Source organism: Carassius carassius, chromosome 23, assembly GCF_963082965.1.
Source record: "Carassius carassius chromosome 23, fCarCar2.1, whole genome shotgun sequence".
NCBI classification, from domain to species: domain Eukaryota; kingdom Metazoa; phylum Chordata; class Actinopteri; order Cypriniformes; family Cyprinidae; genus Carassius; species Carassius carassius.
Window position 1 is genome coordinate 6985130 of NC_081777.1, and position 26493 is coordinate 7011622.

At 35.5% G+C, this 26493-nt stretch overlaps 1 protein-coding gene across 3 annotated transcripts in view; it reads left to right on the forward strand.

The window, feature by feature from the left end:
- Positions 1 to 26493, forward strand: part of LOC132101274 (contactin-5) — a 205368-nt gene that overhangs the window by 150850 nt on the left and 28025 nt on the right. For 2 of the 3 annotated variants that reach the window (XM_059506093.1, XM_059506095.1), the window contains 5 exons: positions 5972 to 6099; positions 7685 to 7860; positions 11500 to 11620; positions 14571 to 14729; positions 25119 to 25268. In XM_059506093.1, the coding sequence (XP_059362076.1) occupies positions 5972 to 6099; positions 7685 to 7860; positions 11500 to 11620; positions 14571 to 14729; positions 25119 to 25268 (734 nt within the window). The remainder of the gene's footprint in view (positions 1 to 5971; positions 6100 to 7684; positions 7861 to 11499; positions 11621 to 14570; positions 14730 to 25118; positions 25269 to 26493) is intronic. The other variant, XM_059506094.1, reaches the window with a different exon arrangement.

Here is a 26493-nt window from a genome sequence, read left to right on the forward strand (position 1 = left end):
ATATTATGATAATACTACATACTAGAGCTGTCACTTTTTATTCAATATTCGAATATGCATTTGAACATGACGTGAAATATCTGTAATCGAACTATAAAAAAAAATCAGTTTTTTTAAATGCCATGTGTAGCGCATTTTTTACAGTCTATGATTAGAACGTTTGTTTTTATCCAGTAGAGGGCACTCTAGACGTATTGTAGCGTAGGCCAATGACCAAATCACGCGAATAAAAGCTAGTAACCAGGCATGTCTGTGCGCTCCGAACGTGTGTTCTCCAGCGCGGGGAACATTGTAAATAAAAAGAGAGCCGCATTTAATCCAGATCAAGTTGGTGTTATTTGCAAACAATATTAAGAAATGAATTAGGCTAGGCTGCCTTACTCCTGCTGCTGTTTAAGTTGTCACGTTATTGTTTGTGTCTGTTCTGAATTGTTTTTTTTGTTTTTTTTTTTCTTTCATTTAGCCTTATGTTGTGAGAAATGCATAGTGGCACTTCATATAAGTTGATATTCTAAGTTGATAACCTGCTGTTTCAAACATTAAGTAAAAAACATAATAATCCAGATAGTCCTGTTTATGACTCACTGTTAATATATTTGTAGTTGAATCTCCATTAGGCTACGGTGTTTTTTTTTTTGTTTGTTTTTTTTTATGCGTGGGGGGCGGGCACGTTGATATTCGAATATATTCGAATACATTGCATGATATTCGATATCCGTTCGAAATAGATTTTTCTCAAAAGTGACAGCCCTACCACATACCGTGATAAAAGCAATAGCAATTAATCGCAACATGAAAATTTGATATCGGCATATCCCTACTTATAACAAAGAAAAAAAAAAGAAAAAATACAATAAAATCTAAATGTATTTAGCCAAGTTCAAGTGAAATAACTTCTTCTATGATGTGTTACGTCCATCATGTTTGCATGTTAGTGCAATCGAGGCACAGTTTTTCTCCTCAGATGATGAGGTGGTGGGGTCAGACAGCATCTGTCTGGGTCGCAGTGTATTTTTTCCATTTGTTTAAATGAAAGCTGTTATGTTTATGAAGGCCAAACATTGCTTTTGTGAATAAACAGTGTGTGAGCCGTTCACAATGATAAAAGGAAAAAGTGATAAGTCATAGGGTAGCTTTAATGTTTTCATGACCGGGCATGTTTATTCATAAGCCCAAGTAATAATTGAAAACTCTAACAATATGGATCATAAATAATTCAATATCTCTGTCACACAATTGCTTAGTGGAAAAGAAGAAAGAAGTATCCTCAGCTGAACAGAGCTGGTCGCACTTAGATGCTGTGTTAAAAAAAAAGAAAATAAATAAAAGAAAAACACACAGTATGTGTCCATGTAGTTGGATAGCTGAGCTCCAGATAGTTTAAATATTTTTCTGACAGTTACAGATTAATTTTGGAATAAATAACCCTAAACTCTAAAACAAAGGCATTAAAAGGTTTCTAAATATGTGTGAAGAACCTTTAAAGAGCCATCATTTTTTGAGTGATACCAGATAGGTGTGCCAAGTCAGACATTTTCTGCTTCCTGTAGTGACGTTCACGCAGTGTATGATAAATTTTCACAGATTAAATGGATTAAAAGTGATATTGGTCAAATAAAAAAAATGTTACGGTTTATGTTTTGCTTCTTGTATAGGGTTTAATTCACAGTTTATGTTTTGTGGATTATCACTGTTAAATAAATTTGAACCTGGGCTCTCATCATCTTCCTCCTATTTTTAATGTCAGCTATATTTCACAGGTCTGGTGGATGCTTTCTGGCCAAAGTCAAAAAAGTCCACCCTAAAATCTTATGTTCTAGTGCTTAGATATGGCTTGAGTCCTCTTTCGATGTGAGTGTAGGAGATTTTTTATCATCCACAGATTGAAATAAGTCATGCCGCTTATAAAAGTAATAACAACACCTCCACTCAACAAGCCGCATGGTTTGAAGCATCATTCATGTCTTTGGCACAATCCGTGCTGGATGAGTTATTCGCTGAAGTACAGAGTCTGTTCAAATCCCAAACCTTAAGAATATACAGTAGTAATGCACGCCTTAGGAAGCTCCAAAGTAATCAGATTTAAAATAATCAGATCAGCGCTACCAACGCTATGAAAAGCTATGTAATGAAATGGTGCATGAGCTACAGTTTAACGTAGAAGATCCAAGAGAAAATCGCATCGCTTGTTTCAATTACTCTAACGGCACACTACATTGTCAAATGATAAAGGAGCTGCTCTTTTCCCACTTCAACTGAGTAGTTAAAATGGATTTTCAGTCAGATGATCGTTGAAATGAATTTTAAAGACGTATTTGACTGGACACGGGTGACTTTAGTGAAAGGATTTTTTGACATTAGCTGTATCCAAGGAAGACTTCTCTAGATGAAGCGAAGCTCAATCGTGAGAGGAGCAGGGGTGGGACCGAAGCTGCCCTGCGTTTATCTGGCATTGACAGCTGTGTGGAGTTAATGAAGGTTCGTAATTAACATGGATTTCCGCTAATGTTCAAGGGTTTTGTATTCCAAATGAAATGTATTAATCCCATTAGTTCGAAAGTATAGGCAGCCACTCTCAAAACCCCGCGGTCAATCCTTCACTAACATCGCCAAAGAAACCCTAGTCAGGGAAATGGAAAATCGGTCCATTGTAAACAAGCCTGTGATTATGTTCTGTGGTATTTATTCAGCCGTTCCTGTATAGCGTGTTAATGTTTCTCATTCACTGTGTGTTTTTTAAAGATGTTTCTCTGGAGTAGTGCAAGTTCTTTGCATCAAGTGGCCTAAAATATATTTTAGGTGGCTCTAAGGGGATGTTTCATTTTTACTACCTTCGTCATGAAGGCTCATTTGCATACTGCTTATACCCACCAGTCTCCGCTACTCGTCCTTTTGGCTCTGTGTCCTTGTCGAATGTGGGTTCTCGCTGTCTTCTACTTGAAGGAATGTCTCTTAGTTGATTTCTGCTTATGAATTTTGCATGTACGGGTTACACTTTGTCACGCCTCTGCGAGTTTCTGCCTGCCAATTCTCATCAGTGTCTGCTGGATCACAGTGCTTAATGCTGTAAATATGAAAGCCAAACATTACGAGACATATTAATTGGGAAGAAATTAGACTGACGGGTCCCTTTCCTCAAGACAGATAGTTTTAGGCAGGGATTGAATTTTAATAAAATGATTGCTATCTAAATATTCATTGTCACACCTCTGCTAATCAAAGCAGGGGGAAAAAATACTGGGAGATACATCTACATCAGAATTGGTATGTTATTTTTTCCTTTTTATTAAGTCATTGAATTAGTTATTATTACTGCTTCTCAATAAATTACAATGTCGTGGAAAAGTTCATTTATTTTAGTAATTCAACTCAAATTGTTAAAGTCATGTATTAAATTCAATGCACACAGACTTAAGTAGTTTAAGTCTTTGGTTCTTTTAATTGTGATGATTTTGGCTCACATTTAACAAAAACCCACTAATTCACTCTCAACAAATTAAAATACTTCATAAAACCAATTAAAACAAACATTTAGTGGATTGTTGGCCTACTGGAAAGTATGTTAATTTACTGTACATGTACTCAATTCTTTGGTAGGGGCTCCTTTTGCTTTAATTACTGTCTCAATTCGGCGTGGCATGGAGTTGATCAGTTTGTGGCACTGCTGAGGTGGTATGGAAGCCCAGGTTTCTTTGACAGTGGCCTTCAGCTCATCTGCATGTTCTGGTCTCATTTTTCATTTTCCTCTTGACAATAGCCCACAGATTCTCTATGGGGTTTAGGTCTGTAGAGTTTGCTGGCCAGTCAAGCACACCAACACCATGATAATTTCACCAACTTTTGGTGCTTTGGCAGTGTGGGCAGGTGCCAAATCCTGCTGGAAAATGAAATCAGCATCTTCATAACGCTAGTCAGCAGAAGGAAGCATGAAGTGCTCCAAGGTTTATTGGTAAACGGGTGCAGTGACTTTGGTTTCCAAAAAACACAATGGACCAACACCAGCAGATGACATTGCATCCCAAATCATCACAGACTGTGGAAACTTAACATTGGACTTCAAGCAACTTGGTCTATGAGCTTCTCCGATCTTCCTCCAGACTCTAGGACCTTGGTTTCCAAATGAAATACAAAACTTGCTCTCATCTGAAAAAAAGGACTTTGGACCAATGGCAACAGTCCATTTCTTCTTCTCTTTAACTAGAAGTCTACTTCAGTCTGTGTGCATTGAATTTATTTAATACATGAGTTTCACAGTTTGAATTGAATTATTGAAATAAATGAACTTTTCCTCGACATTCTAATTTATTGAGAAGCACCTGTGTACTTTCCATCATTTCAATATTTGAAAAAGTCATTTTGTTGGTTTTTGTTGTCTTTGCAAAGTTATTTTAAGTTGGTAAGCAAGTTTCCGATTTGAATGCTCCAAATGAATTGAGAATTGAAAGTGAACTGAGACCTTGACTAAACTGGACCAAAAATAAGATGTGTCTACATATGCAGTGTGAATGCAGTGACTTTTTCATCTACTTAAAGAGGTGACAACTTTTTAACAACTTTTTAGTGCATCCACTTTGTGACACTCAAGACACTTTGTGCTATAATAAAACCGAGAGCTTGTTGGTCATATACTTGAGTTCTCAGGAGGTCTTTTTAGAGCGAGACAGTATTTTTTTTTTTTAAATCTCTCCATTGTATTTTCCTGGACCTCAGACAAGAAATGACTTCTGTCTTTGTCTGAAGTTAATTCATTATATGAGGGCAGCACAGAGGTGCTCTCTGAAACTGCTCTCTGAACAGTGAGTGAGAGCGAACGATAAGATAAAAGCGAGACTCTAGTTATCTCTGTTAAATTCAATTTGCCTTTCTGCTCTCTCTTGGTTTCAGAAAGAATGAAATGTCATTAGGAGTATATCTCATCTTGACTTCCACTCAAATTAACAGTATTCCGATTAAGGCCATTTGATGTGCCGTATTTGGGTGAGCATATTAATCATCAGAGCATTCTGTCCTTACCAACACCATCTACTTCATCTATTTAATTTCGCTAAATTATATAAATGGATGTTATCCGTACTTTTACATCTTCTAATGGTTATAATTAACAGCCCTTTCATTGCTTTGAACAGTTAATTGGCTATTGTCTTTTGATAGCCATCAATGTACTAAGATATTATCAGCCAATTAACATTTTAAATGACTCTATTATCTTTAAATCTAGATGTTAAAATAACAATGAAGGACAAGACTTGTTCACAGAGTGCAACTACGACGATGATTCAGCGGTTCTTTCTGAAATCTAGTTCTGAGATCTTGTATGCTTTTCAAAAACCTGAATCTTTTAAATATTTCTTTAAAAAAATCTACAACAGTTTTTTCATGTTTGTGTTTGTTCTTATGACATATTTACAATTACTCAGAACTTCAGAACACTAAAAGACAAAAATGGGTCCCACTTTATATTAGGTGGCCTTAACTACTATGCACTAGTGTAATTATAAATGTAATTACAGTAATTAATTACAGATGGAATTACATGCAAGAACAATGTAAAATCATGTTGACAATAAGTGCATTGTATCAAATTATTAATATAAATAGTAAAGGCCATCTAATATAAAGTGGGACCCAAAAAGGATTTTTTTTACTTCTTGAACGGTGCATACGTTTAAACTTTGTAATCAAATAATAATTAAATATCTTTTATTATTTATTTTTTACCATGAATATATTGCACAACATGGTACTGACTGGTCGCCATATTTACTACCAAGGTGTTAAAATGTGGTAATACTGTGGTATAATCCATTAGTTATTTAGACATAAATGTTATATTTTCTAATTACAGACACATGCTAATTAGTTTTTGTATTCATTGTTCTTATTTTGGTCTAATTTGTTTATTCCACCTTCTGAAGAAGTGAAGAAATGTTTTTTTCTGTGGCAGATGAATTACATCCTCCATTTTTAACAGGATCATGTTGCTTCGGAATAACACCCTCCGCATCATTAACTCCAGCCGCTCGGATGAGGGAAGCTACGCGTGCCGTGCAGAAAACCAGTTCGGTTCAGCGGAGTTGACGACCGTGCTTCTTGTGAAAGGTAAGAGACCCTTATCAACCTCCAGCCCCCATCCCATCAGTCCCATCCCGTGGTTAACCACACTAGAGCAAATAGAGCGCCGCCTGACTGAGCCAGATGGAAGAGGAGTTAATTGCGGCTTATCAGGCGTGAAGATGTTTGTTTTGCCCGCGCAAGAATCTACTCACAAGAGCATCTACTGTCTCCTAGGACCGCTATTGTTGAGCAGGTTGTTCTTAACCAAGAAAACAGATAATAACTAGGAGGCATGGGACGGATTGGCTTGGTTTTATCACTGTTAGCGTATGTGAGTATTTGTTGAAAGGGACCCTTGAGATACATAATACATGTTACATGCAAAATCCCTATTTCATTATACACTGTAATGTAGAGTCTGAGGTGCTGTTTGCATCTTGTATTAAGATGAATTTTGGCACAATATATTAATGTTGGAATTGATTGTTTTTGTGTGCTTCCTCAAAACACACTTCCCAAAATGCTCACATATTAGGTCAGTGGGCAGAGAGTAGGTGGCCTTTTGAGGCTATTTGAACACATTCAACCATTTGAGCCTTTACACTACTAATGTTATCCTAGTCAAATTAGTTTTCTACTCTGAATGCAATCGAAAGAGGAAAGTTCAAAATGTTTTATACCCTATTCACATCTATATTCAATGTCCTTTTTGGACATTATTTTTTTTTTTTTTTTTTTTTTTTTTGATGAAAATGCATCTTAATGCCAGAAAACGATGTCAGAGTAATAATGTATGGTCACATTAGTGAAATCTCTGCAAAATATTGAGGGATAAAAAGGTCCAGAAATGTAACATACTAGTCAGATATAATGCATGTTTTATATATGATTAAAAAAATAGCATGTACTGCACAGCTAAATGCAATAAGCTTATGTAATGTCAAATATTTCCAAGTGAAACTGTAGAGAAAAAAAAATAGTGTAGAATTGGATTGGATTTTGGATGTTAGATGATGAAATTGTTGGTGAGTATTGCTGTTAGTTGCATCAGTAGAAATGAAAACTTCAGAGGCAGAGAAACTTTTATTTTTTAGAGGTCTCATAATAAGGTCCCATTAATTAGGGTTAGTTTATGCATTAACTAAAATGTACTAATAATCAGAAATGCATTTATAAATCTTTGTTAAAGTTAGCTAATAAAAATAAAAAAAATGTTTATTGCTCAGGTCAATAAAATAACAGATACAACTCATGGTTTTAATTACTAAAATTATTAGTAAATGATACTGCATACGGACATCAGATGGCATTCCTAAAACACAAGCTGTAGATAATATGTTATAATAAATAATACACTACAATTTAATGCAGCAATTTATGTAGGCACAATTTAGTGAGCTGACCAGCTGTTGTATATTTTCTGTTTGTCAAGGTGTAATATATTAGACGATAAACTTAGAAACGATGTTCCCTTTTTTTCCCTCAAATTTACGAACTGACAATTATGAATTTTACTGTAGTTAATATTTAATTGGTTTTCCTAATACTAACTGTATCCAGAGATTCTGACATGGCTGCAGATGTAAAATGGTCCTTGTGTGCTGATTCTGGAGTGATGTTCATGTTTCAGAGCCCATGCGGGTGGAGTTGAGCCCCATCCGGGTGGAGGTGACAGTGGGAGAGAGTGTGGTGCTCAGCTGTAAAGTCACTCATGACCCCTCTCTGGATGTGTCCTTCCTCTGGCTGCTCAACAATCAACCGCTCAACACCCAGCGGGAGGGCGGTCACTTTGAGTACATTCAAACAGTAAGCAGCTTCACCACAGATGTGCTTCTGTGTACTTGTGCTGATGCTGTAGGTGACATACACTGTAGATAATGAACAGTGCATCTGTCTGGTGGTCATCTGGTTGGTATTATTTGGTGGTTTTTGGATAGTAATGTCACTTGAACTATGATATTTTTAAAGAATATGCAATATAAATGATTTATTTGTGGTACAGTATGTCGATATCAGTCAGTATTAGTTTTCATCAACCTGACTTGGCAGATATTAAAAATAGCTATATTTTTTTTAAATTCAAACAGTAAACTTTGCTTCAATTATTAACTTATATTTGCTTCTTAAGTCTTTGGCCTCTTCTATCATAATGTGTGTTGCATTGGACTTTTTCTAAACAAGTGCAATGCTATACCAGGTGAGTTACCAAGCAAGTTTACTACATCAGAAAAACCATCAAAATATACTGGTTTATAAATGCACTATACTATAAGTGAGAGCATAGTATTGTTAGAGGAACCGTGCAAAAATAAACCTTTGTCAGTTTGCCCCACAATCATAATTTGTGGCCACTAGTGATAATTTTACCTATGAACTGCAGTGAATTATAGGTATGTAATGGTATAGGTATATAACAGTATAGGTGCTTTTTGTAATTTTGTTAAAACATATGCAGTAACTGTCAGTAATAGCATTTAATCAATTATTGTCACATGATTCATTTGGATGATATTGGATGTAGGTAATTTAAGAATTTTTTTTTTTTTACTGGAACAGTAAACTCTTTTTACATAATTTGCATACATTTCCTGTCAGTATCACTCAGTATAAACATTTTGTAAACTATTTGCATCAACTTAATTTGGTCATTGTTAGCAGCAAATAATAACACTTTTTTTTTCAATTCAAACACTACTGTCTACTCTTTCACTCTGTCTTTATTTATTTATTTATTTATTTATTTATTTATTTATTTATTTATTTATTTATTTATTTATTATATAAAACCACTATATTGTTTGGTATATCTGTTTTAACTTAATTTTTTAAATTATTATTGGCTGAAGGGTTGTTGCAGCATACAGGTATTGACATTAACAGTAAGGAAATATCTTTTAAAAACACTGAAATTATGTCAGTACTATACATATGATAATATCACAAATTATCCAGTACCAGTAACTGATACAAAATAATGTTGGAGGAAATCATATGTGAAAGTGAGACTCTTAATATACCCCCCCCCCCCCCCCCAAGTCCAAGTGTTAAAGTCTCTACATACATGTTTTGTACATCAAAAAAGCAGACACACAAACAAAACAAAGTTATAGGTTTTACTGATATTTTACAGATAATTGTTTATCTTTTTTTTTTTCCTTTTTAAGTTTTACTACTTTCATGGTTATTTGAAAACAGTATCATAACTCTATCTTCAATCTGTTGCTCCTGAACAGATGGAGTCACAGTTACTTATTTTAGGGATGCCACATTGCACCGAATCCTGCTTTAACTGGAGTGAGAATCAATCCAGTGAAAGGTCAGCCAGGACCGTATGTCATCATGATGAAAGACCCGCTGTGAATCACACCATCATGTTTATCAGAGTCTCAGAGGAGCAGCAGCTCCACACACCCTCCGCCCTTCCTGCAGGATTGACAACACTCTCTGATTAGAACACATCAGCAGGCATTCTGCCACCACAAAACTATCCACTGACGTGATTTCACAAGGCTGCATTTGAACAGTAATATTGCTAAATATATTACATTTGAAATGAATGTTTTTAATTGTTTCAAACATTTGACCAGTATTGTATATAACATTTCGCTGTATTAAAATATTGCTAAAAATTATGTCACTTTATAGGTCTTACGGCATTAGCAAACTACACATTTTCAGTCAAGGATCACTGGGTTGTCTAACTCACTAATAGACTAGTCGAGTACTGGACAAATAGTCAACCATCATGGCCCATACCTTAAGAGCATTCAGCACTATGTTAGTCCCTGGCTTTTTGAATATTGTAAACACACACAAAAAAAGATCTTTCTTAAAATGGCAAGCTCCAATTTGATTGGCTGGCTTTGAAAATAACATAAACTGCTTGTTCACTACTCCAACATGAATTTGCCTTATCTCATGCATGCATGCATTCGTGTAACTCCTAATAGGGATGGCTCACTCCTCAGCACCAGCTACGACTGACACAATTAAGTTCAAACCATCTTGTGTCCTCTTACTATCAGATTATACTCATACTGAAATCTTCCCTCCGGCTGACAACAACATTTGGTTCGTTCGTCACTGTTACACATTCAAGTGCAGTGTTAGCCAGGCTTTAGGAGATGTTATATTCGATTAGCCCACAATGTGTTTAATTGCTAATTGGCACAGCAGCTAATTGAGTTTTGGGTTGTTTTGAAAGTAATTCATGTAAAATGAGCTGATTAAAGCTTGTGTTTATTGATCCTTCTTGCCATAAATTAGCCAATGCTTTCATCCACATCGACATGCAAATTAGATTTTTTTTAAAATCATTTACATTGTAATTTGTACATTTTATTGTGTTTTGAAGTACCTCATTTCAAATTGGTTTCAAAATCAGGTATTATACTGGAAATAAACTAAATTCTGTTCAGTTCTGGATGACACACAACCCACACTGCTGTAAGAAGTACCAAAATGTTTCTAAGAATGAACTATTACAGATGATATTTCATATTTTATATTAATAAGTTGGTAAGTGTATCAGTAGTCAGATGCTTATAAATTAGGGACTTGACTAGAGTTCATTTCACCCACGAGTTGCATCAGGGTTTCTGTTTGCATTAGCCATGTAAAATTGATTACTTTATTTTTACATGTTCTCATGTAGTTGTTAGTTTTTCAGTGCTAATGAATACTTTATGAGTCACTTGTACCACACGATGTTCTCATGAACCCCAGAAAATGTCTGCTCAGCAAACACACTCAAGAGTAGGTAGAATTTACTAAAATATTAATAGTTTTTTTTTTTTCATGGACAAGTTAAAAAGAGAGAGTCTGTGGATTTGTCAGATTATTGCATAAAGAACTTAATGGCACAAATCTTTTTTTATACTGAGAAGTACTGAAGAACTATTGTTTTTGTAATAGAAAAAGAAGAAGCTTTTTATTTTTCCAATAACCCCATATTCATTCATTATTCATTTTATATATATATATATATATATATATATATATATATATATATATATATATATATATATAACTATAATCTACTTCTTTCTTTGATATATTTATGTATTTTTTTAAAGCAGAACATTCCTCACATGTAGCACATATTTGTTGAGACAATGCATGGCAGATAGTGGTGCAGCACCCAGCTGTCTGATTCATGTGCTGTAATTTAAATCAGCCCCTGTACTAAAGAGCTGCCTGTAGACCTTGAATTATTTGCAGTCTCGCCTGGGGCGTTTCTCATTTCCATAGAGGAGCAGATTGAGGAAAGTAATGGTGCGCGTGCTCTTAAACTGAACAGGAATCTCTTAATCCACACAAGCCTATAGAGGCTGCAGCAGCTAGCAGCCCATTGCTCAGGTGTCAAGCACCGCACAGAGCTCTATTTCTCTCTTGCCCTCACTTCTCTGTTTTTCTTTGTGCTTCCTCTATTTTCTCCCCATTTAGCAGTCCTCCACAGCAGACCTGATGATCAGGAGCATCCTCCTGAAGCATGCTGGGAAATATGGCTGTCGTGCTCAGACGAGTGCAGACAGTGTGCTTGCAGAAGCTGAACTGCTGGTTAGAGGTGAGTGCGCCTAAAACAAGCTTTTGGTAAGTTGCAGTTCATAACGAAAAACTGTGATTACAGCCGTTTACAAATAACATGAAATCAAATTTGCCTCTGTTGACTTTCTGTATAGATTTCCCTGGTTTTATTGATTGATGATTTATTTCTCTGCATTATTCAAAAGAAACAGGTGTTTGTTTTCTGAATGTTTAATCTCAACATTATCCAGTTCAGAAATATTATCTTTTCCAATGATATTACCAAGGTTGTGTAAATATTACACATTGACTTTATACAGTTCATTCATTTCCCGATAGTTTAAAATCAAAAAAAAAATAATAATAATAATAAATAAAATAGTTAAAATAAAAAAGTGTTTTTTATGGTAATTCATTAAAGTGTAATAACTTTATGTGACTCTAAAATTGGTTTTCAACTAGAGGGGCCCAGAAAACGTCCAAGGGGGTCACAAGATGAGCTCAGTTTACTTAATTAAAGCGCTAAATCACAAATAATAAAGATGTTAACTGAAATAACATTATTAATTAAAATTATTCAGAATCAAAATCTTGAATATTATAGAATATCATAATATAAAATATTACAGAAAAAAAAATCATGATTAATTCATTAAATATCAACAATCCTAGCTTCTGTTAATTAAAAAAGTTTGAAAACAAGGCCTTTGAAACAGGAAGGTTGACAACCACTGCTTTAAAAAATACTTGTATTTCTTGCTGCATATTAATGTTAACAAATGATTAACTATAAATATTAATAACTAAATATACTGTTTTCTTGGAGCTGGATCACCTTATGGTTGCTTACTAATTGTAAATGTTGCTTTATATTTTACGAATAGTTCTTGCACTTTATAATCACAAGTAATTTCCTCCTATAAGAAGTTACAGCTTTTTAATTAATAAACAGCTTGTTAATTAACAATAGTTTCATCAATGTCTACTAGGTGTTATTCTTGTACAAAATCTCACTTCCAGTCATTAACATATTTGTGCCTCAAACGTCCTTGGCATACAAAGAAATGTATTGTCTGCACTAGCTGACCTTCAGCCACGTGTGTTTATGATGTTGGTCGAACCGCTTCCGTATGTGCACTGCTTCCTTTCAGACAAGAAAATCCTAGTGTGGTCTCCATCCAAACATAAAACAGAAACCCCTTCTGCTGCTGCCATGGTGAATGCACCATGCATATTAATATCCTCAATTGCAAAGGCACCTTTCAGTCCAACCTTTTAACACATCTCTTTTCAAACTACACAGAATATTGACTTTCATTATACAAAGCAGCTGTCAGCCTCCCTGTTACAACTGTTTCCTCTTCAGCCAGTCGTTGATTCAGAAGGCTGAGAAATGTGCATAAAAGACAGTTAAAACTTTCACCATTCAACCATGCCTAAGAGAAAGACTACACATAATGGACAAGAAGAGAAAAGAGAGCGGGTTCTTTAATCAGTGTGAAATCCAGACATCATTCCATGCTCCAGAAAGTCTTTGTAGAGATTGAGTGGAATTGAATTCCACATGTATACACATACACAACATTTCTTGACATCTCAGTCATTAGTCTCAGCCTCAAACGTCACACCTACGGTCCGTATATTGGCTAAACGTCTGATGAATATGGGACAAAAAAGTGGAAACACTTCAGGAGTTTCAAGTCATCATCATATTGGTTGAACTATATAGGATTCCTGGGAGATGTTTTTGAAAGAAGCCTCTCACCAAGGCGGCATTTATTTGAGATATAAAAACAAAACCAAAAAAAACAAAGGAGTATAGGCTGCCAAAAATTTAACTTTGCCATTACAGAACTCATTACCAGATACTTTAAAATACATAAAAAAAAAAGTTCTTCCGACCTGTTGTGATTTCACAGTATCACCGTTTTTAACTTTGATTAAATGTCAATATTTACAGTAATCAAATTGATGCACTCTTAGTGAGCAGAAAATGCATCTTTAAAAAATAACAAAAATGTGCATGAAAACCCTAGATCATTTTTATATATATTTAATACATTAATGCCATACTAAATATAGTTCAAATCTATTTACATATTTACTGATATTTTGCTCGAAACTTACAGTATATAATTATAATTCAACTTTATCTAGAGCACTACTTGTGCACAATGCACATTTAGCCTTAAATGTGTTTAAATGTAAGTATTAATTAGGATAGTATGATCTTTTAATAATATTGGTCTTTAAATGGAAAATATTTAAAGTGTACCTAAAGTACACTTTCCAATTCCACTATAGCACAATCCGATATACTTCAGTAGATCTTCAGTTGGAGTTCAGCACTACTTCCACACAATTAAAGTGCATTAAGTACAAAATTAGCTGTTACAGTTTCGCAGACTTTAAGTTTACCAGTTCAGTTTGCCAAAAGTACAATTCCAGTGTATTTTTCTTAAGCACATAATATAATGTATTTGTAGTATACTTGGCTTGAAATAAATGTATTTCAAATATATCTTAATATGTTTATTTTTCACTTTTTCACTGCTAGCAGCACTGTGAGACATTTTTATAAGATTTTATAATGGCATGTGCTATTTTTCTTCTTCTTCCTCTGCTAAACAATCTGTACAATGTGAAACAACAGTAAAATCGATTGAACACATTGTACTTCTGTCCTTCACAGCTTCATTTTCATTCCTGTCAGAATTTAAATTTGACTATGGTACATTATTTAAAAGTTTTGACCAGTAATGCACATTTAACCTGTAGATAATAATAGTGATAAAATCCTTTTGAATACTGAGAAACATGGTCCACCCAATCAGTGGATAATCAGGGTAAAAAATTCTAGATGTTATTATTAAATCACTGGAAGAAATAATCATAAGTAAAAAATGAATAAATAAATAAATAAAGTGTGTGAAAGTCTTTTAAATGTATCCTTCAGTTTAGTTTGACTCAGTGGTGGCATTTGTTTCCAGGCCCTCCTGGACCTCCTGGAGTGGTGATTGTAGAGGAGATCACGGATACCACGGCGACGTTGTCATGGAGCCATGGAGTTGACAATCACAGTCCAATCACCACCTACAATGTACAGGCACGAAGCCCTGTCTCTTTGGGCTGGCAAACAGTAAAAACCGGTAATCACTTACATACACATTAATGTCACAGTGTGTGTGTGTGTGTGTGTTAAAATGATGCAAGTTACGAGCAGTTCAGATTTTATTCAAACAAACTAATAAACAATTTTTACAATACAAATCGTTGCAAAACAAGTTTACAGAAAATTGAGTTTCTACAATATTTAGTAGTAGCTTATCAGTGGTGACTGTTAGGTTATGTACATATGGCAGAAATTTACGGGAAAAATTAAAGTCATAATCAAACAGATGATGAACACTATTAACAGCAATCTTTATATGATGCAATCAAACTTTTCAGGTGTTCTGGATCCAGACTGAAGCTTGTTTAAATCCCAGTTACCACAGGATGTCAATCCTGTGGCAGAAACAGAGAAACAAATAGAGATACAATTAGCATAGCTTTTGTTCCAACAAAGTAAAATTAATTAGTTTAAACCAAGCTGAAGAATAATAATGTGCATTTGATCAGATATAACTGCAGTTCAAGATTATGAGATGCATTATTTGAATTGCTGGCCAAAACGATGTGTCTTTAATCTAGATTTAATTAGAGTGTGTCTGAATCCCGAAAGCTAGCAGGAAGGCTATTCTAGAGTTTGGGAGCCAAATGCGAAATGGCTTTACCGACTTTAGTGGACTTTAGTGCTATCCTAGGTACTACCAAAAGTCCAGAGTTTTGTGACCTTAGGGAGCGTGATGTATTGTAGCATGGTAAAAGACTAGTTAAGGGCCTTATAGGTAAGTAATTATATTTTTTAACTGATACAGACCTTAATAGGTAGCCAGTGCAGAGAGAGAGTAAAATTGCTGTAATATGATCATATTTTCTTGATCTAGCTGGTAAGGACTCTAGCAGCTGCATTTTGGACTACCTGTAGCTTGTTTATTGAAGATGCAGGGCAACCACCTAGAAGTGCATTACAATAGTCCAGTCTAGAGGTCATGAATGCATGAACTAGCTTTTCTGCATCAGAAACAGGTAACATGTTTTGTAGTTTGGTAAAATTTCTAAGATGGAAGAATGCTGTTTGTGTTACATAGGAAATATGATTTTCAAAAGACAAGTTGCTGTCTAATATAACACCCAGATTTTTGTTGAGGGAGTAACAGTACATCAGTCTATTTTTGTTTTGGACCAGTAAGTAATATCTCTGTCTTATCTGAATTTAATAGGAGAAAATTATTGGTCATCCAATCTTTTAAATGTTTAATACACTCTGTTAGCTTAGATAATTTAGAGGTTTCATCTGATTTTGTTGAGATATATAGTTGAGTATCATCAGCATAACAGTGGAAACTAATCCCGTATTTTCTTATAATATTACCAAGGGGCAACATGTATATTGAAAATAGCAGAGGGCCTAGGACAGATCCTTGTGACACCTCATATTTTACTGGTGATAACTGAGATGACTCTCCATTTAAATAAACAGAGTGGTAGTGATCGGACAGGTAGGATCTAAACTATCTTAGAGCCTGCCCTTGAATACCTGTATAGTTTTGTAATCGATTTATGAGTATGTCATGATCTATAGTGTTGAACATGCAGCCTTGGTCTGATGCTAGAAGCAAGTCATTTGTAATTTTAACAAATGTAATTTCTGTGCTATGGTGGGGCCTGACACCTGACTGAAATTGACGATCATTGTTAAATTGTATGTGATATTTAGCAGTCATTATGCAGTCTTCAGTGTCATCAAAAATCATTCTAATATGGATTTGTTTCTCAAGAAACATTTCATATTATCAATTATTATTATTATTATTATTTTAATAGTTCTACTCAGCAAGGAGAAATACATGCTGTTCTTTTTATTTATCAAGGAGTCTTGAAATGTACTATAAAAATGTACTATGGTTCCATGAAAAAAAGCAATACTCACAATTATCACAATAATTCCATTTTACTATCGTTTTATTTAATAAATGCAGCCTTGAGCATAAGAGCTCAAGATCACAAGATACTTCTTTCAAAATAGTTGAATACACTGTATATAATTCCTTTTAAGTTAGTATTGGACCCATATTGAACTTACATCAAGTTCGATGTGAAATTTTAAGTTTTAATGTTCACTGACTGTCAAATTCTCCTATATCTCTTGTTATATAAGATCTCTCTTCAAACCTTTGGCTTTCAGCATATGACTGCTAACAGTGTCACTGAATGCAGACTCGAGCACTGGGAGTTGACTTTTCCTCCCATCTGTTTGTAAGGATGTGAGACAAGAGCTCAGTGGGCCTCAAATTAAATGTCTGTTTTGCTTTTTTAAATGTCACTGGCTGAAATCTGATGGCAAATTAATCTGAAGGTCATTAGTAGGTTAAACTTACCATCATTTTGAATTTGTATTTATTTCATCTCAAAATTTAATAAAGAAAATGACATTTTACATAAAGAACATACTATCATTATACTATATATATATATATATATATATAATCTAGACACATTCCTGACATGATTTTTGAAATTCACCCAATTATCTAGCTCTGATTTTTTAGTAATTTGTCTGATAAATAAGATTCATTATTTATTTATTTTTGTATTGCTATCAGGAGTTAAATAGCTTTATTTTAGGTACCTTGACTGTAACATCACTTGTAATTATCTGCTATTATCCACTTTTTATGGATGAATCGTTCTTTTCAGTTTGAACATTCCACAGGAATGACAGTAAGACAGATAAGGCACAATTATTGTGTACACAATGCTGTAAGTACTGAACCTAGGAGGGAGAAAAGAAAACCTTTACTTTGGAGTGTTTAAACACCGCTACCACTTCATGTTTTTTAGTCTGCATCCCTCTTCAAAGTCATTAATTTCCAATAAGAGATTTGAGGCGACATGAGCAATAAAGACCATTGGGGATGCAACAAACTTTAGCAGCGTTTGACTTTTGTAATTACACAGTGACTCAGTGTGTTGTAGAGTTCAGACAGCAAATTCGTACTTGTATGCTAAATAATCTACTTTTAAAGAGTATACTTTCGTGCAAACTTAATGTTTCCAAACACTTTTTTAACCCACTTAAGTAGAACTCGTCTTTTAGTTTCAATTTCTCTGAAAATCCTGCGTCAAATTGTGCCTTTTTTGTAAACGAATCTGTGGTAAAATGAAGTGGTTTGATGTGGTTTACTGATGTGGTTTGGAACTTCTTAAAAAAATAAAGGTTATCAAATAAAGTTTATTATTTGTTTTCTGCATGGACTTGAGTTTGCCTCTCTCATTGTTTACACAACATGAGTGAATTTACATTTACATTTAATCATTTAGCAGACGCTTTTATCCAAAGCGACTTACAAATGAGAACAATAGAAGCAGTCAGGTCAACAAGAGAACAACAACAGTATACAAGTGTCATGACAAGTCTCAGTTAGTCTAGTATAGGTAGGTTTTTTTTTTTTTTTTTTTTTTTAATTAAAAGACAAGAAAAGGAAAAGTGCTAGTGTTAGTTGGTTAAGTGCAGGCGAAAAAGATGAGTCTTTAGCTGTTTCTTGAAAATGAGTAAAGACTCAGCTGTACCAATTGAGATTGGGAGGTCATTCCAACAGCTGGGCACAGTCCAGGAAAAGGTCCGTGAGAGTTATTTTAAACTTCTTTGGGATGGTACCACAAGGCGTCGATCACTTGCAGAGCGCAAACTTCTGGAGGGCACATAAGATTTAACCAATGAGTTTAGGTAAGTTGGTGCCGTGCCAGTGGTCATCTTGTAGGCTAGCATCAGTACCTTGAATTTGATGCGAGCAGCTACTGGTAGCCAGTGTAACCTGATGAGGAGAGGAGTAACGTGAGCTTTTTTTGGCTCATTGAAGACAACCCTCGCTGCTGCATTCTGGATCAATTGCAGAGGCTTGACAGTACATGCAGGAAGGCCCGCCAGGAGAGCATTACAATAGTCCAGTCTGGAGAGAACAAGAGCTTGGACAAGAAGTTGGGTTGCTTGCTCTGACAGGAAGGGTCTAATCTTCCTAATGTTGTATAAGGCAAACCTGCAGGACCGGGTAGTTGTAGCAATGTGGTCTGTGAAGCTTAACTGATGATCCATCATAACTCCTAGGTTTCTAGCTGTCCTCGAAGGAGTAATGGTTGATGAGCCCAGCTGTATAGAGAAGTTGTGATGAAGCAATGGGTTAGCTGGAATCACCAGGAGTTCTGTCTTCGTAAGGTTAAGCTGAAGGTGATGGTCATTCATCCAGCTAGAGATGTCACTCAGACAGGCTGAAATGCGAGCAGCTACCGTCGGGTCATCTGGTTGGAATGAGAGGTAGAGTTGGGTGTCATCAGCGTAGCAGTGATAAGAAAAGCCATGCTTCTGAATGACAGATCCTAATGCTGTCATGTAGATTGAGAAGAGAAGTGGTCCAAGTACTGAGCCTTGAGGAACCCCAGTAGCAAGGTGGTGTGACTTTGAAACATCACCCCTACAAGACACACTGAAGGATCTGTCAGAGAGGTAGGACTTAACCCACAGGAGTGCTGTTCCAGAGATGCCCATCTTTCTGAGGGTGGACAGGAGAATCTGGTGATTAACAGTGTCAAAAGCAGCAGAAAGGTCCAGTAAGATGAGTACCGAGGATTTTGAAGCTGCTCTTGCTAGTCGCAGGGCTTCAGTAACCGAGAGCAGAGCAGTCTCAGTTGAGTGGCCACTTTTGAAGCCAGATTGGTTGCTGTCCAGGAGGTTGTTCTGTACAGGGAACATAGAAAACTGGTTGAACACAGCTCGCTCAAGTGTCTTTGCAATGAATGGAAGAAGGGATACCGGTCTGTAGTTTTCAAGAAGCGCTGGATTTAGAGATGGTTTCTTGAGCATTGGGCTTACCTGAGCCTGCTTGAATGCTGAGGGAAATGTTCCAGAGTGAAGAGAGGAGTTGATAACGTGAGTAAGCGAAGGTATGACTGAAGAAGAGATCGCTTGAAGGAGGTGAGTGGGGATCGGATCAAGTGGACAAGTAGTAGGATGATTGGACAGGAGAAGTTTGGAGACGTCCATCTCTGAGAGTGGGGAGAAGGAGGAGAAAGAGTGTGCGTCGGTCATTGTGAAGTTGTCCTCAGTCAGCGGTGTGGAGAATTGGTCGCTGATGGATCTTGTCTTATTTGTGAAGAAAACTGCAAAGTCGTCCGCTGTAAGAGTCGATGGAGGAGGTGGTGGCGGCGGATTAAGAAGAGAAGAGAAAGTCTTGAAGAGTGTCCGAGCGTCACAACAGCTGTTAATTTTGTTGTGGTAGTAGGATGTTTTAGCCATGAAGACATTTGAATCAGTGGGCGGGGCTACACAGGCATTGATGTAGAAGCAGGCGTTGATCTTCTTCTGCAGGGATGGGGTATGGTCACACTCATAGGCATAATTTGCTGGTGGGACGGGTGGGACATGTCCCCACCACTTTTTGCCAGGGTCGATATTGTCCCTACCACTTTTTGAAAGTAATTGAAAATATCCTGCGGAAGGTAGGCTATGTATTAAAGTCAAAATAAGATCAACAAATAATTCTTCATAATCTAATTAGGGTGCTAAAAACAACAACAACTACAAAAACATTTGATCCTTATGCATGCATAACTTGTTCAGTGCAATAACAACGTGATTTAGAGCTGTCGCACTTTTCGTTTGTCATTATAGCATTTTATTTAAAAAAAAATGGAGCACTTCCTTGTGCTAAACTACAGATTTTTCTATTCAACTATTTGCACGTTATATTAAATTGATTAAAATAATAATATGTTAACCATACTTTAATAGGCTATATGCATTCTGCGCTCAAGCTCAGAAATAATAATAACCTGTTTTGGTTATATTTAGGCTCCTATTAAGTGCAGGTCTCCAGACTGCGACTGGCTCAATTTTGTGAACGGTCGCCCTATCGCGACCTCCGCATTGTTCAATGCATAAAAGCTGCCATTTATGTTACATATGAGAAACATCAAAGGACAACTTCTTTGAACTGGGCAGCACTTCGAATGTAGAGCCTGGTTTGTACACGCGAAGGTTCGCGTGGCAAAAATTACGCAAATATTGATGATTTTCATGCTAAAGTAAAGTAAAAGACCACTTCTTAAACAAGAGAAGGTGAACATCTTTTTGTTCTGTTTTTTTACCTCACATTATTCAGGCTCTTTTTTATTATTATATTTTTATTAGTCATTAGGCTTTTTGGCCTAATAGAGCATGTGTAGGCAAATGCCATGCCTCATCTTATTTGTTTTTGTTAATAAATGTTTTGTAAGCTAGTTTGTCATTGAATCTTACTGTTTTATTGTTGTTGTGCATTTTAATTAAAAATAATGAATCCATCTTTTTTTGTTTTGTCTTAAAATGTGAAAGGTGTATAGATGTAAGCAAAACAGACAATTATCTTTTTATGTAAAACCTAACAAGATCACAAAATCGAAAGTGAAAGTATCTAAAGCCGGGCTTATAATATAGAAAAACAGGACCTCCCTTTGGCAAAATTAAAATCCCAAATAACACTACTGATGAAAAAAATGAGTTGAATGATAACCACTTTATTTTCCATATAACTATAAACAATAATAAAAGTTAATCAGCATGCATTACACCGGTTCTCAGTTCCAGTCCTAGCGCCCCACTGCTCTGCACATTTTGTATGTTTCTCTTATGGCTTCAGATGTTTGTTCTATTTGAACATAAGTGCCCTGCGAAGCGGACATCACAGGATATTCCGCCATGATTCCAGCGATTGAAGCAAATGAAAATGTTCCATTCAAAGTGCATTGAAGTGTGCGAGGGGTGAATTTAATATTTACCGAGGTAGCCTATATGATGTCAGACTTGTCCATGTTGATCAGCACAAATCTGTGAATGAATTTTCAGAAGTGAATTAATCTTCAACAGTTTCCCCTGGTCAGGTAGTAGGGAGCAATGAACACTGTGAAGAGACCATGTCAGTGGGAACACAGTTCATGCACAGAGCTCACTTCTAACAAGCTGACTATCTGAATCAGGTGTGTTAACAAAGAGAGACATTCCAATAAAGTGGAACATTCCACCAAATGTAGTTTTGTCGGATTGGCTTCAATATAAGCTGTTATAGGTTTTTTGAAACACAGTTTTGTAAGTCTGCTGTATCCGGACTGAGTCCAGACTTTGAGAAGCACAGTTGCAGAGTGACAGAGTGAATCAAGCTCCTTTGTTTGGTAATCTGATGGGTGAGTCTGGATTTTGTTGTTGCTCTGAAGACATTAACTGCCTGATTGAAATGTACCAAATGTGATGTGTGGTTGAAGAGGGATATAGGGCTTTTGTCAGGGGATGGGCAGGGGACATGGAAGGTCCTTTTCTATCTCCGGTGAACAAATCAAGGTCCATAAAGCCATGGTTAGATGAGTTTGGAGTTGAAAACCTTGACTAGCCCTCACAAAACCCTGACCTCAACACCATTAAACAACTTTGTGATTAAGTGGAATGAAAATTAAGAGCCAGATCTTCTTGTCCAACAACAGTGCATGACCTCACAAACGCTTTACAAATGGGCAAAAGATTCACCAGAAATACTCCAAAATCTTGTGGAAAGCCTTGAAATAAGAGTGAAAGCTGTTATACTGTAGCTGCAGAGGACAGACTCCATATTAATGTTTATGTACTGTATTTATGCAGTGTTATTAAAGTCCCTGTTGATGTAAAGGTCAGACGGTGTAGACGCATCTTTATATGTAATTATGTAATTTTCATAATTACCTCTAATGTCTTTAAAATATAGTCAACTTGTATCGCCATGGCATTCATGGTAAAGGGAAATATACTATGCCATTTGTACTTAACTTCTATATTGTACTGTATATACTGTATTTATGTATGTTACTTACATTTCTTAAGCCACTTATTATTATTATTTATTTATTTATTATTCTTGCACCTGTAAGGATTCTCGTACTGTTCAATTTTTCAAAAAGCTTTATTTAAAAGCCCAAGAGCCAGTGGCAATATGAATGTAGTTTTTGGCATGCCAGAAAGGCACACCAACTACAAATGAAAAACTCAGAGGAATGCAAAGGCAATCAAGGCATGTGTGGTCAGGAAAAAAAAAAGAAAAAGAAAAACCTAAAGCATAAAAGTATAGAGAGGCTGAAGAAGAGAAACAGTGAGATAAGGTGGGGTAAGCCAGAGGCGGGAAAGAGAGAAATTATGTGGAGAGCATCTGGGAGTTTATCATCTCACAGTCTCACTCCTGGAGCGGGACTCTGGTCCCACAGGTTATGTACAGCCGTTAACTGTAGACAGAAGATAGCCCAGAGGTTTGATCCTAAGCCAAGTGTGTGTCTGGGCTGAAATGATGTGTGTGAAAAGAGGAGCCAGTCTTCTGGGCAAACATAATCTTGTGTCTGGTGTCTCTTATGTGTTGACTTGAGCAAAAGAGAGAGAAATCTAAATCACAAATTCACTTTACTAGAAGCAATGGAAACATTTTTCAATCTCTTATTCAAAGCTAAAGCATTCTTTTAGAAATAGTACTTATTATGGAAACAATATACTTTAAAACAATATACTCAAGTCCAAACTGAATACAATGTTTTTTTTATTCTCTTTATAGCTTCATGCTAAATAAAATAAAATAAAATTTATTATAGCGTAAATATATATTAAATGCATTTAGCTGAACTTTAGAGTGCAATTTTGACCCAATTAAAGGGATAGTTCACACAAAAATGAAAACTGTGTCATTAATTGCTCAACCCTAATGTCGTTCCAAACCCATCCTTCGTTCATCTTTGGAACACAAATTAAGATATTTTTGATGAAACCTTCCATAGACAGCAAGGGTCCTACCATGATAAGGCACAGGAACGTAGTAGGGACGTCTTTAAATGGTCTATGTGACATCAGTGGTTCAACCGTAGTTTTATGAAGCTATGTAATTAATGACAGAATTTACATTTTTGGGTGAACTAACCCTTTAAAAATTAGGTAAGGACATCTTCATATGTACTATTAGTAATTACATAAGTTGTAATATTGAATAACACACTTCATCAGTGTACATCCTTAAATTTTGATAAAAGATAAGTAAAATATAAAAGTTATGTATTAAAATATACTTTAAAGTAAAGACTTTATTAGGGTATTTTCTTTTTAGCGTGCAGTGTATATGTATTTTCATTTCTTTTTATTTATTTTTTAAGTACACTAGAAGTGCACATTTAATACAGTTAAGCACACTTCTTTTTAACAAGGGCATGGCCATCAAAACTCTGAGTTTTTAGAAAGACAGCAGCTGTGACAGGTATTGCTGTTGAAATTGTTCTTTAAATCAGAGGCATTTTGTATTCATCATTGTTGCAGAAATGTAATGCTTTGTGCTTAGCTGGTTAAAAAAAGAAAAACCCAGTATTGACTTTTTATGTTGTTCAAAATCGATCTATGATGTTAGAAAACTAGATGTTGGCTCCGTTCCTCAGCTTAGTGAGCAGAAGCATTTACAGAATCACAAGAGCACTCGATGCAAAGGCTGTTAGAAAACATAGGCAGCATAATTGTTTATTCTGGCTAAATAATAATCATGGCATGTGTTTATGCTTATAGAACATCATAATGACATGCTAATGGAAAACATTTGCACTGTTCCAAATCAGTCACTTGTAAAGTTGCATTTGAGTTTGGCTGCTGTCTTAGAAGTCAGCTGTCTATGTACAGTAAAGAGAAGGAAAAAAAAACTATTCTGAAAGAAAAATAATGAAATGTGTAAATTTAACACATGGATCATGATATATTTGGAGAATTTAACATATTAAAACTTATCTCTCAAATTTAAGGTGCCACCACTAATGTAAAAAGTTTCATTCTTATTACTCTAATACTACTACTACTAATAATAATAATAATAATAATAATAATAATTATTATTATTATTATTATTATTATATTAGTAAAATTATTTCATGTGTTTCTTGTATTGAATAACTTTGTTTGATTGTTTGTTTGTTTGTTTGCTTGTTTGTTTGTTTGTTTGTTTATTTTAATACAACTTAAAACTTTACTGAAAACACTGAGCAGGATACATTCTAAAAGATTTTGTTCACATTATTTAGAAAATTTAGAATTTGGGGGGGGGGGTGTTCAGAATGTGTCATTCTCTCTCTCTCTCTCTCTCTCTCTCTCTCTCTCTCTCTCTCTCTCTCTCTCTCTCTCTTCCTCTTCCTCTCTATACGCATGTATTTGTATTTCACTATTTGTATTGTTTGTGTTGTGTGTGTCTGTGTGTGTGTGTGTAGCTCAAGCATACTATATCACTCAACATTACTTTGAAAAGCCTCCAGTCTACAGTGATTTAATCTCAGTAGTTGTCAAATCTTAAATCTTTGCTTGTGTTTTAAGCTGTATTGATTCCTCACTTGTTTTGGTACCTCTACGCTGTGCTCCACATCCCCCTTAGATCCAGAGCCGGTGACAGGAAACATGGAGTCCGCCATGGCAGTGGAGCTCAACCCCTGGGTGGAGTATGAGTTTCGTGTGGTGGCCACGAATGGCATAGGAACAGGTGACCCGAGCGCCCCCTCCAGAGCGGTCCGCACTAAGGAAGCAGGTATCTGTCACTGGTTCATTCACCCATGAATATCACTGAGCTAAACACCATCCAAAAGAAAGGAAATCTAAACAAACAGTCTTCTCTCAAGCCTCATTTATCCTCCACTTGGGGGGTGGGGGGTGATCATGTAGCTGTGTGTTGTGACACATTTTTACGACTGCCGTCACCCATCTGAACATCCAGGGTGACCCTGGTTCTATTTTAATTGGAGGCGAAGTGAAAAATAAGCTGCTTACATGAATTTAAACAAGTTTTTGTGTTTGAGCTGAAGCAGAAAGGCACTTGTGCCCTCAGGCAAAGAGGCTGCAGAATTCTCTATTTACGGAGAACAAAACCCTTTGCTTCAAGACACTTTGGTTCAAAAAACATTCAGCAGGCCTGACCGATTACGCAGCAACAAAACACAAATACAATGACAGCTACTTTTTATCATTATTTAAAGTTGATTGAATTACTAGTTTGTCATCATATGCCACCATTCATTTGTTTGTTTCTTAAAGGAATAGTTCTTTCATTATTTACTCTCCCTCATGCCAAAACCGATGTGCTGTTAATTTTAGCTATGGAGCCCAAAACAAGAATTTCTGAAGAATCTTCACAGAGTATGTTAAATGTACAGTGAGTGGTGCTAAAAGTGTGCTTTTATTAGATTGGTTGTTGTAGAGTATTGTGGCAGTTTGGAAATGATATGTCCAGTGATTGGCACTAATAAAGTAAATGGTCCATCTTGTTAATTTTTTATTTTATTTTATTTATTTTTTTAATACGCCGCCTACACTAAACTTGAATCTAATTGACAGAGTTAACAAGCCTTTGTCTGTTAAATGCCTTAATTTAATGTGAACATTAAGTATTGTGCAAATGGAACTGCATAAAAATAATCATAATTTGTGTGAAAATGAATTAAAGTTAATGGTGTTTACTGTCATTAATATTCAGTTTCATCTAGGAACTGGAGTAAACTGTATGTGTATGTAGGTACATTGCTGGATTTAAAAAAATAATAAATAAATGTATATAGAAACAAGTTTTTCCCATGGGCCTTGGTTAATTTATTATCCCACAAAATAACGCCTTTGTAATTACGGATTTGTTTACACGAGTAATTGAGTAAATAAGTGATAACTGATGAATAAATATAGTATTTTATAGTTTTGGTTTAACTATTCCCATTTAGCTTTTTCTTCTTTATTTCCTATGCTTGATTGTGAGACTAAAGCTG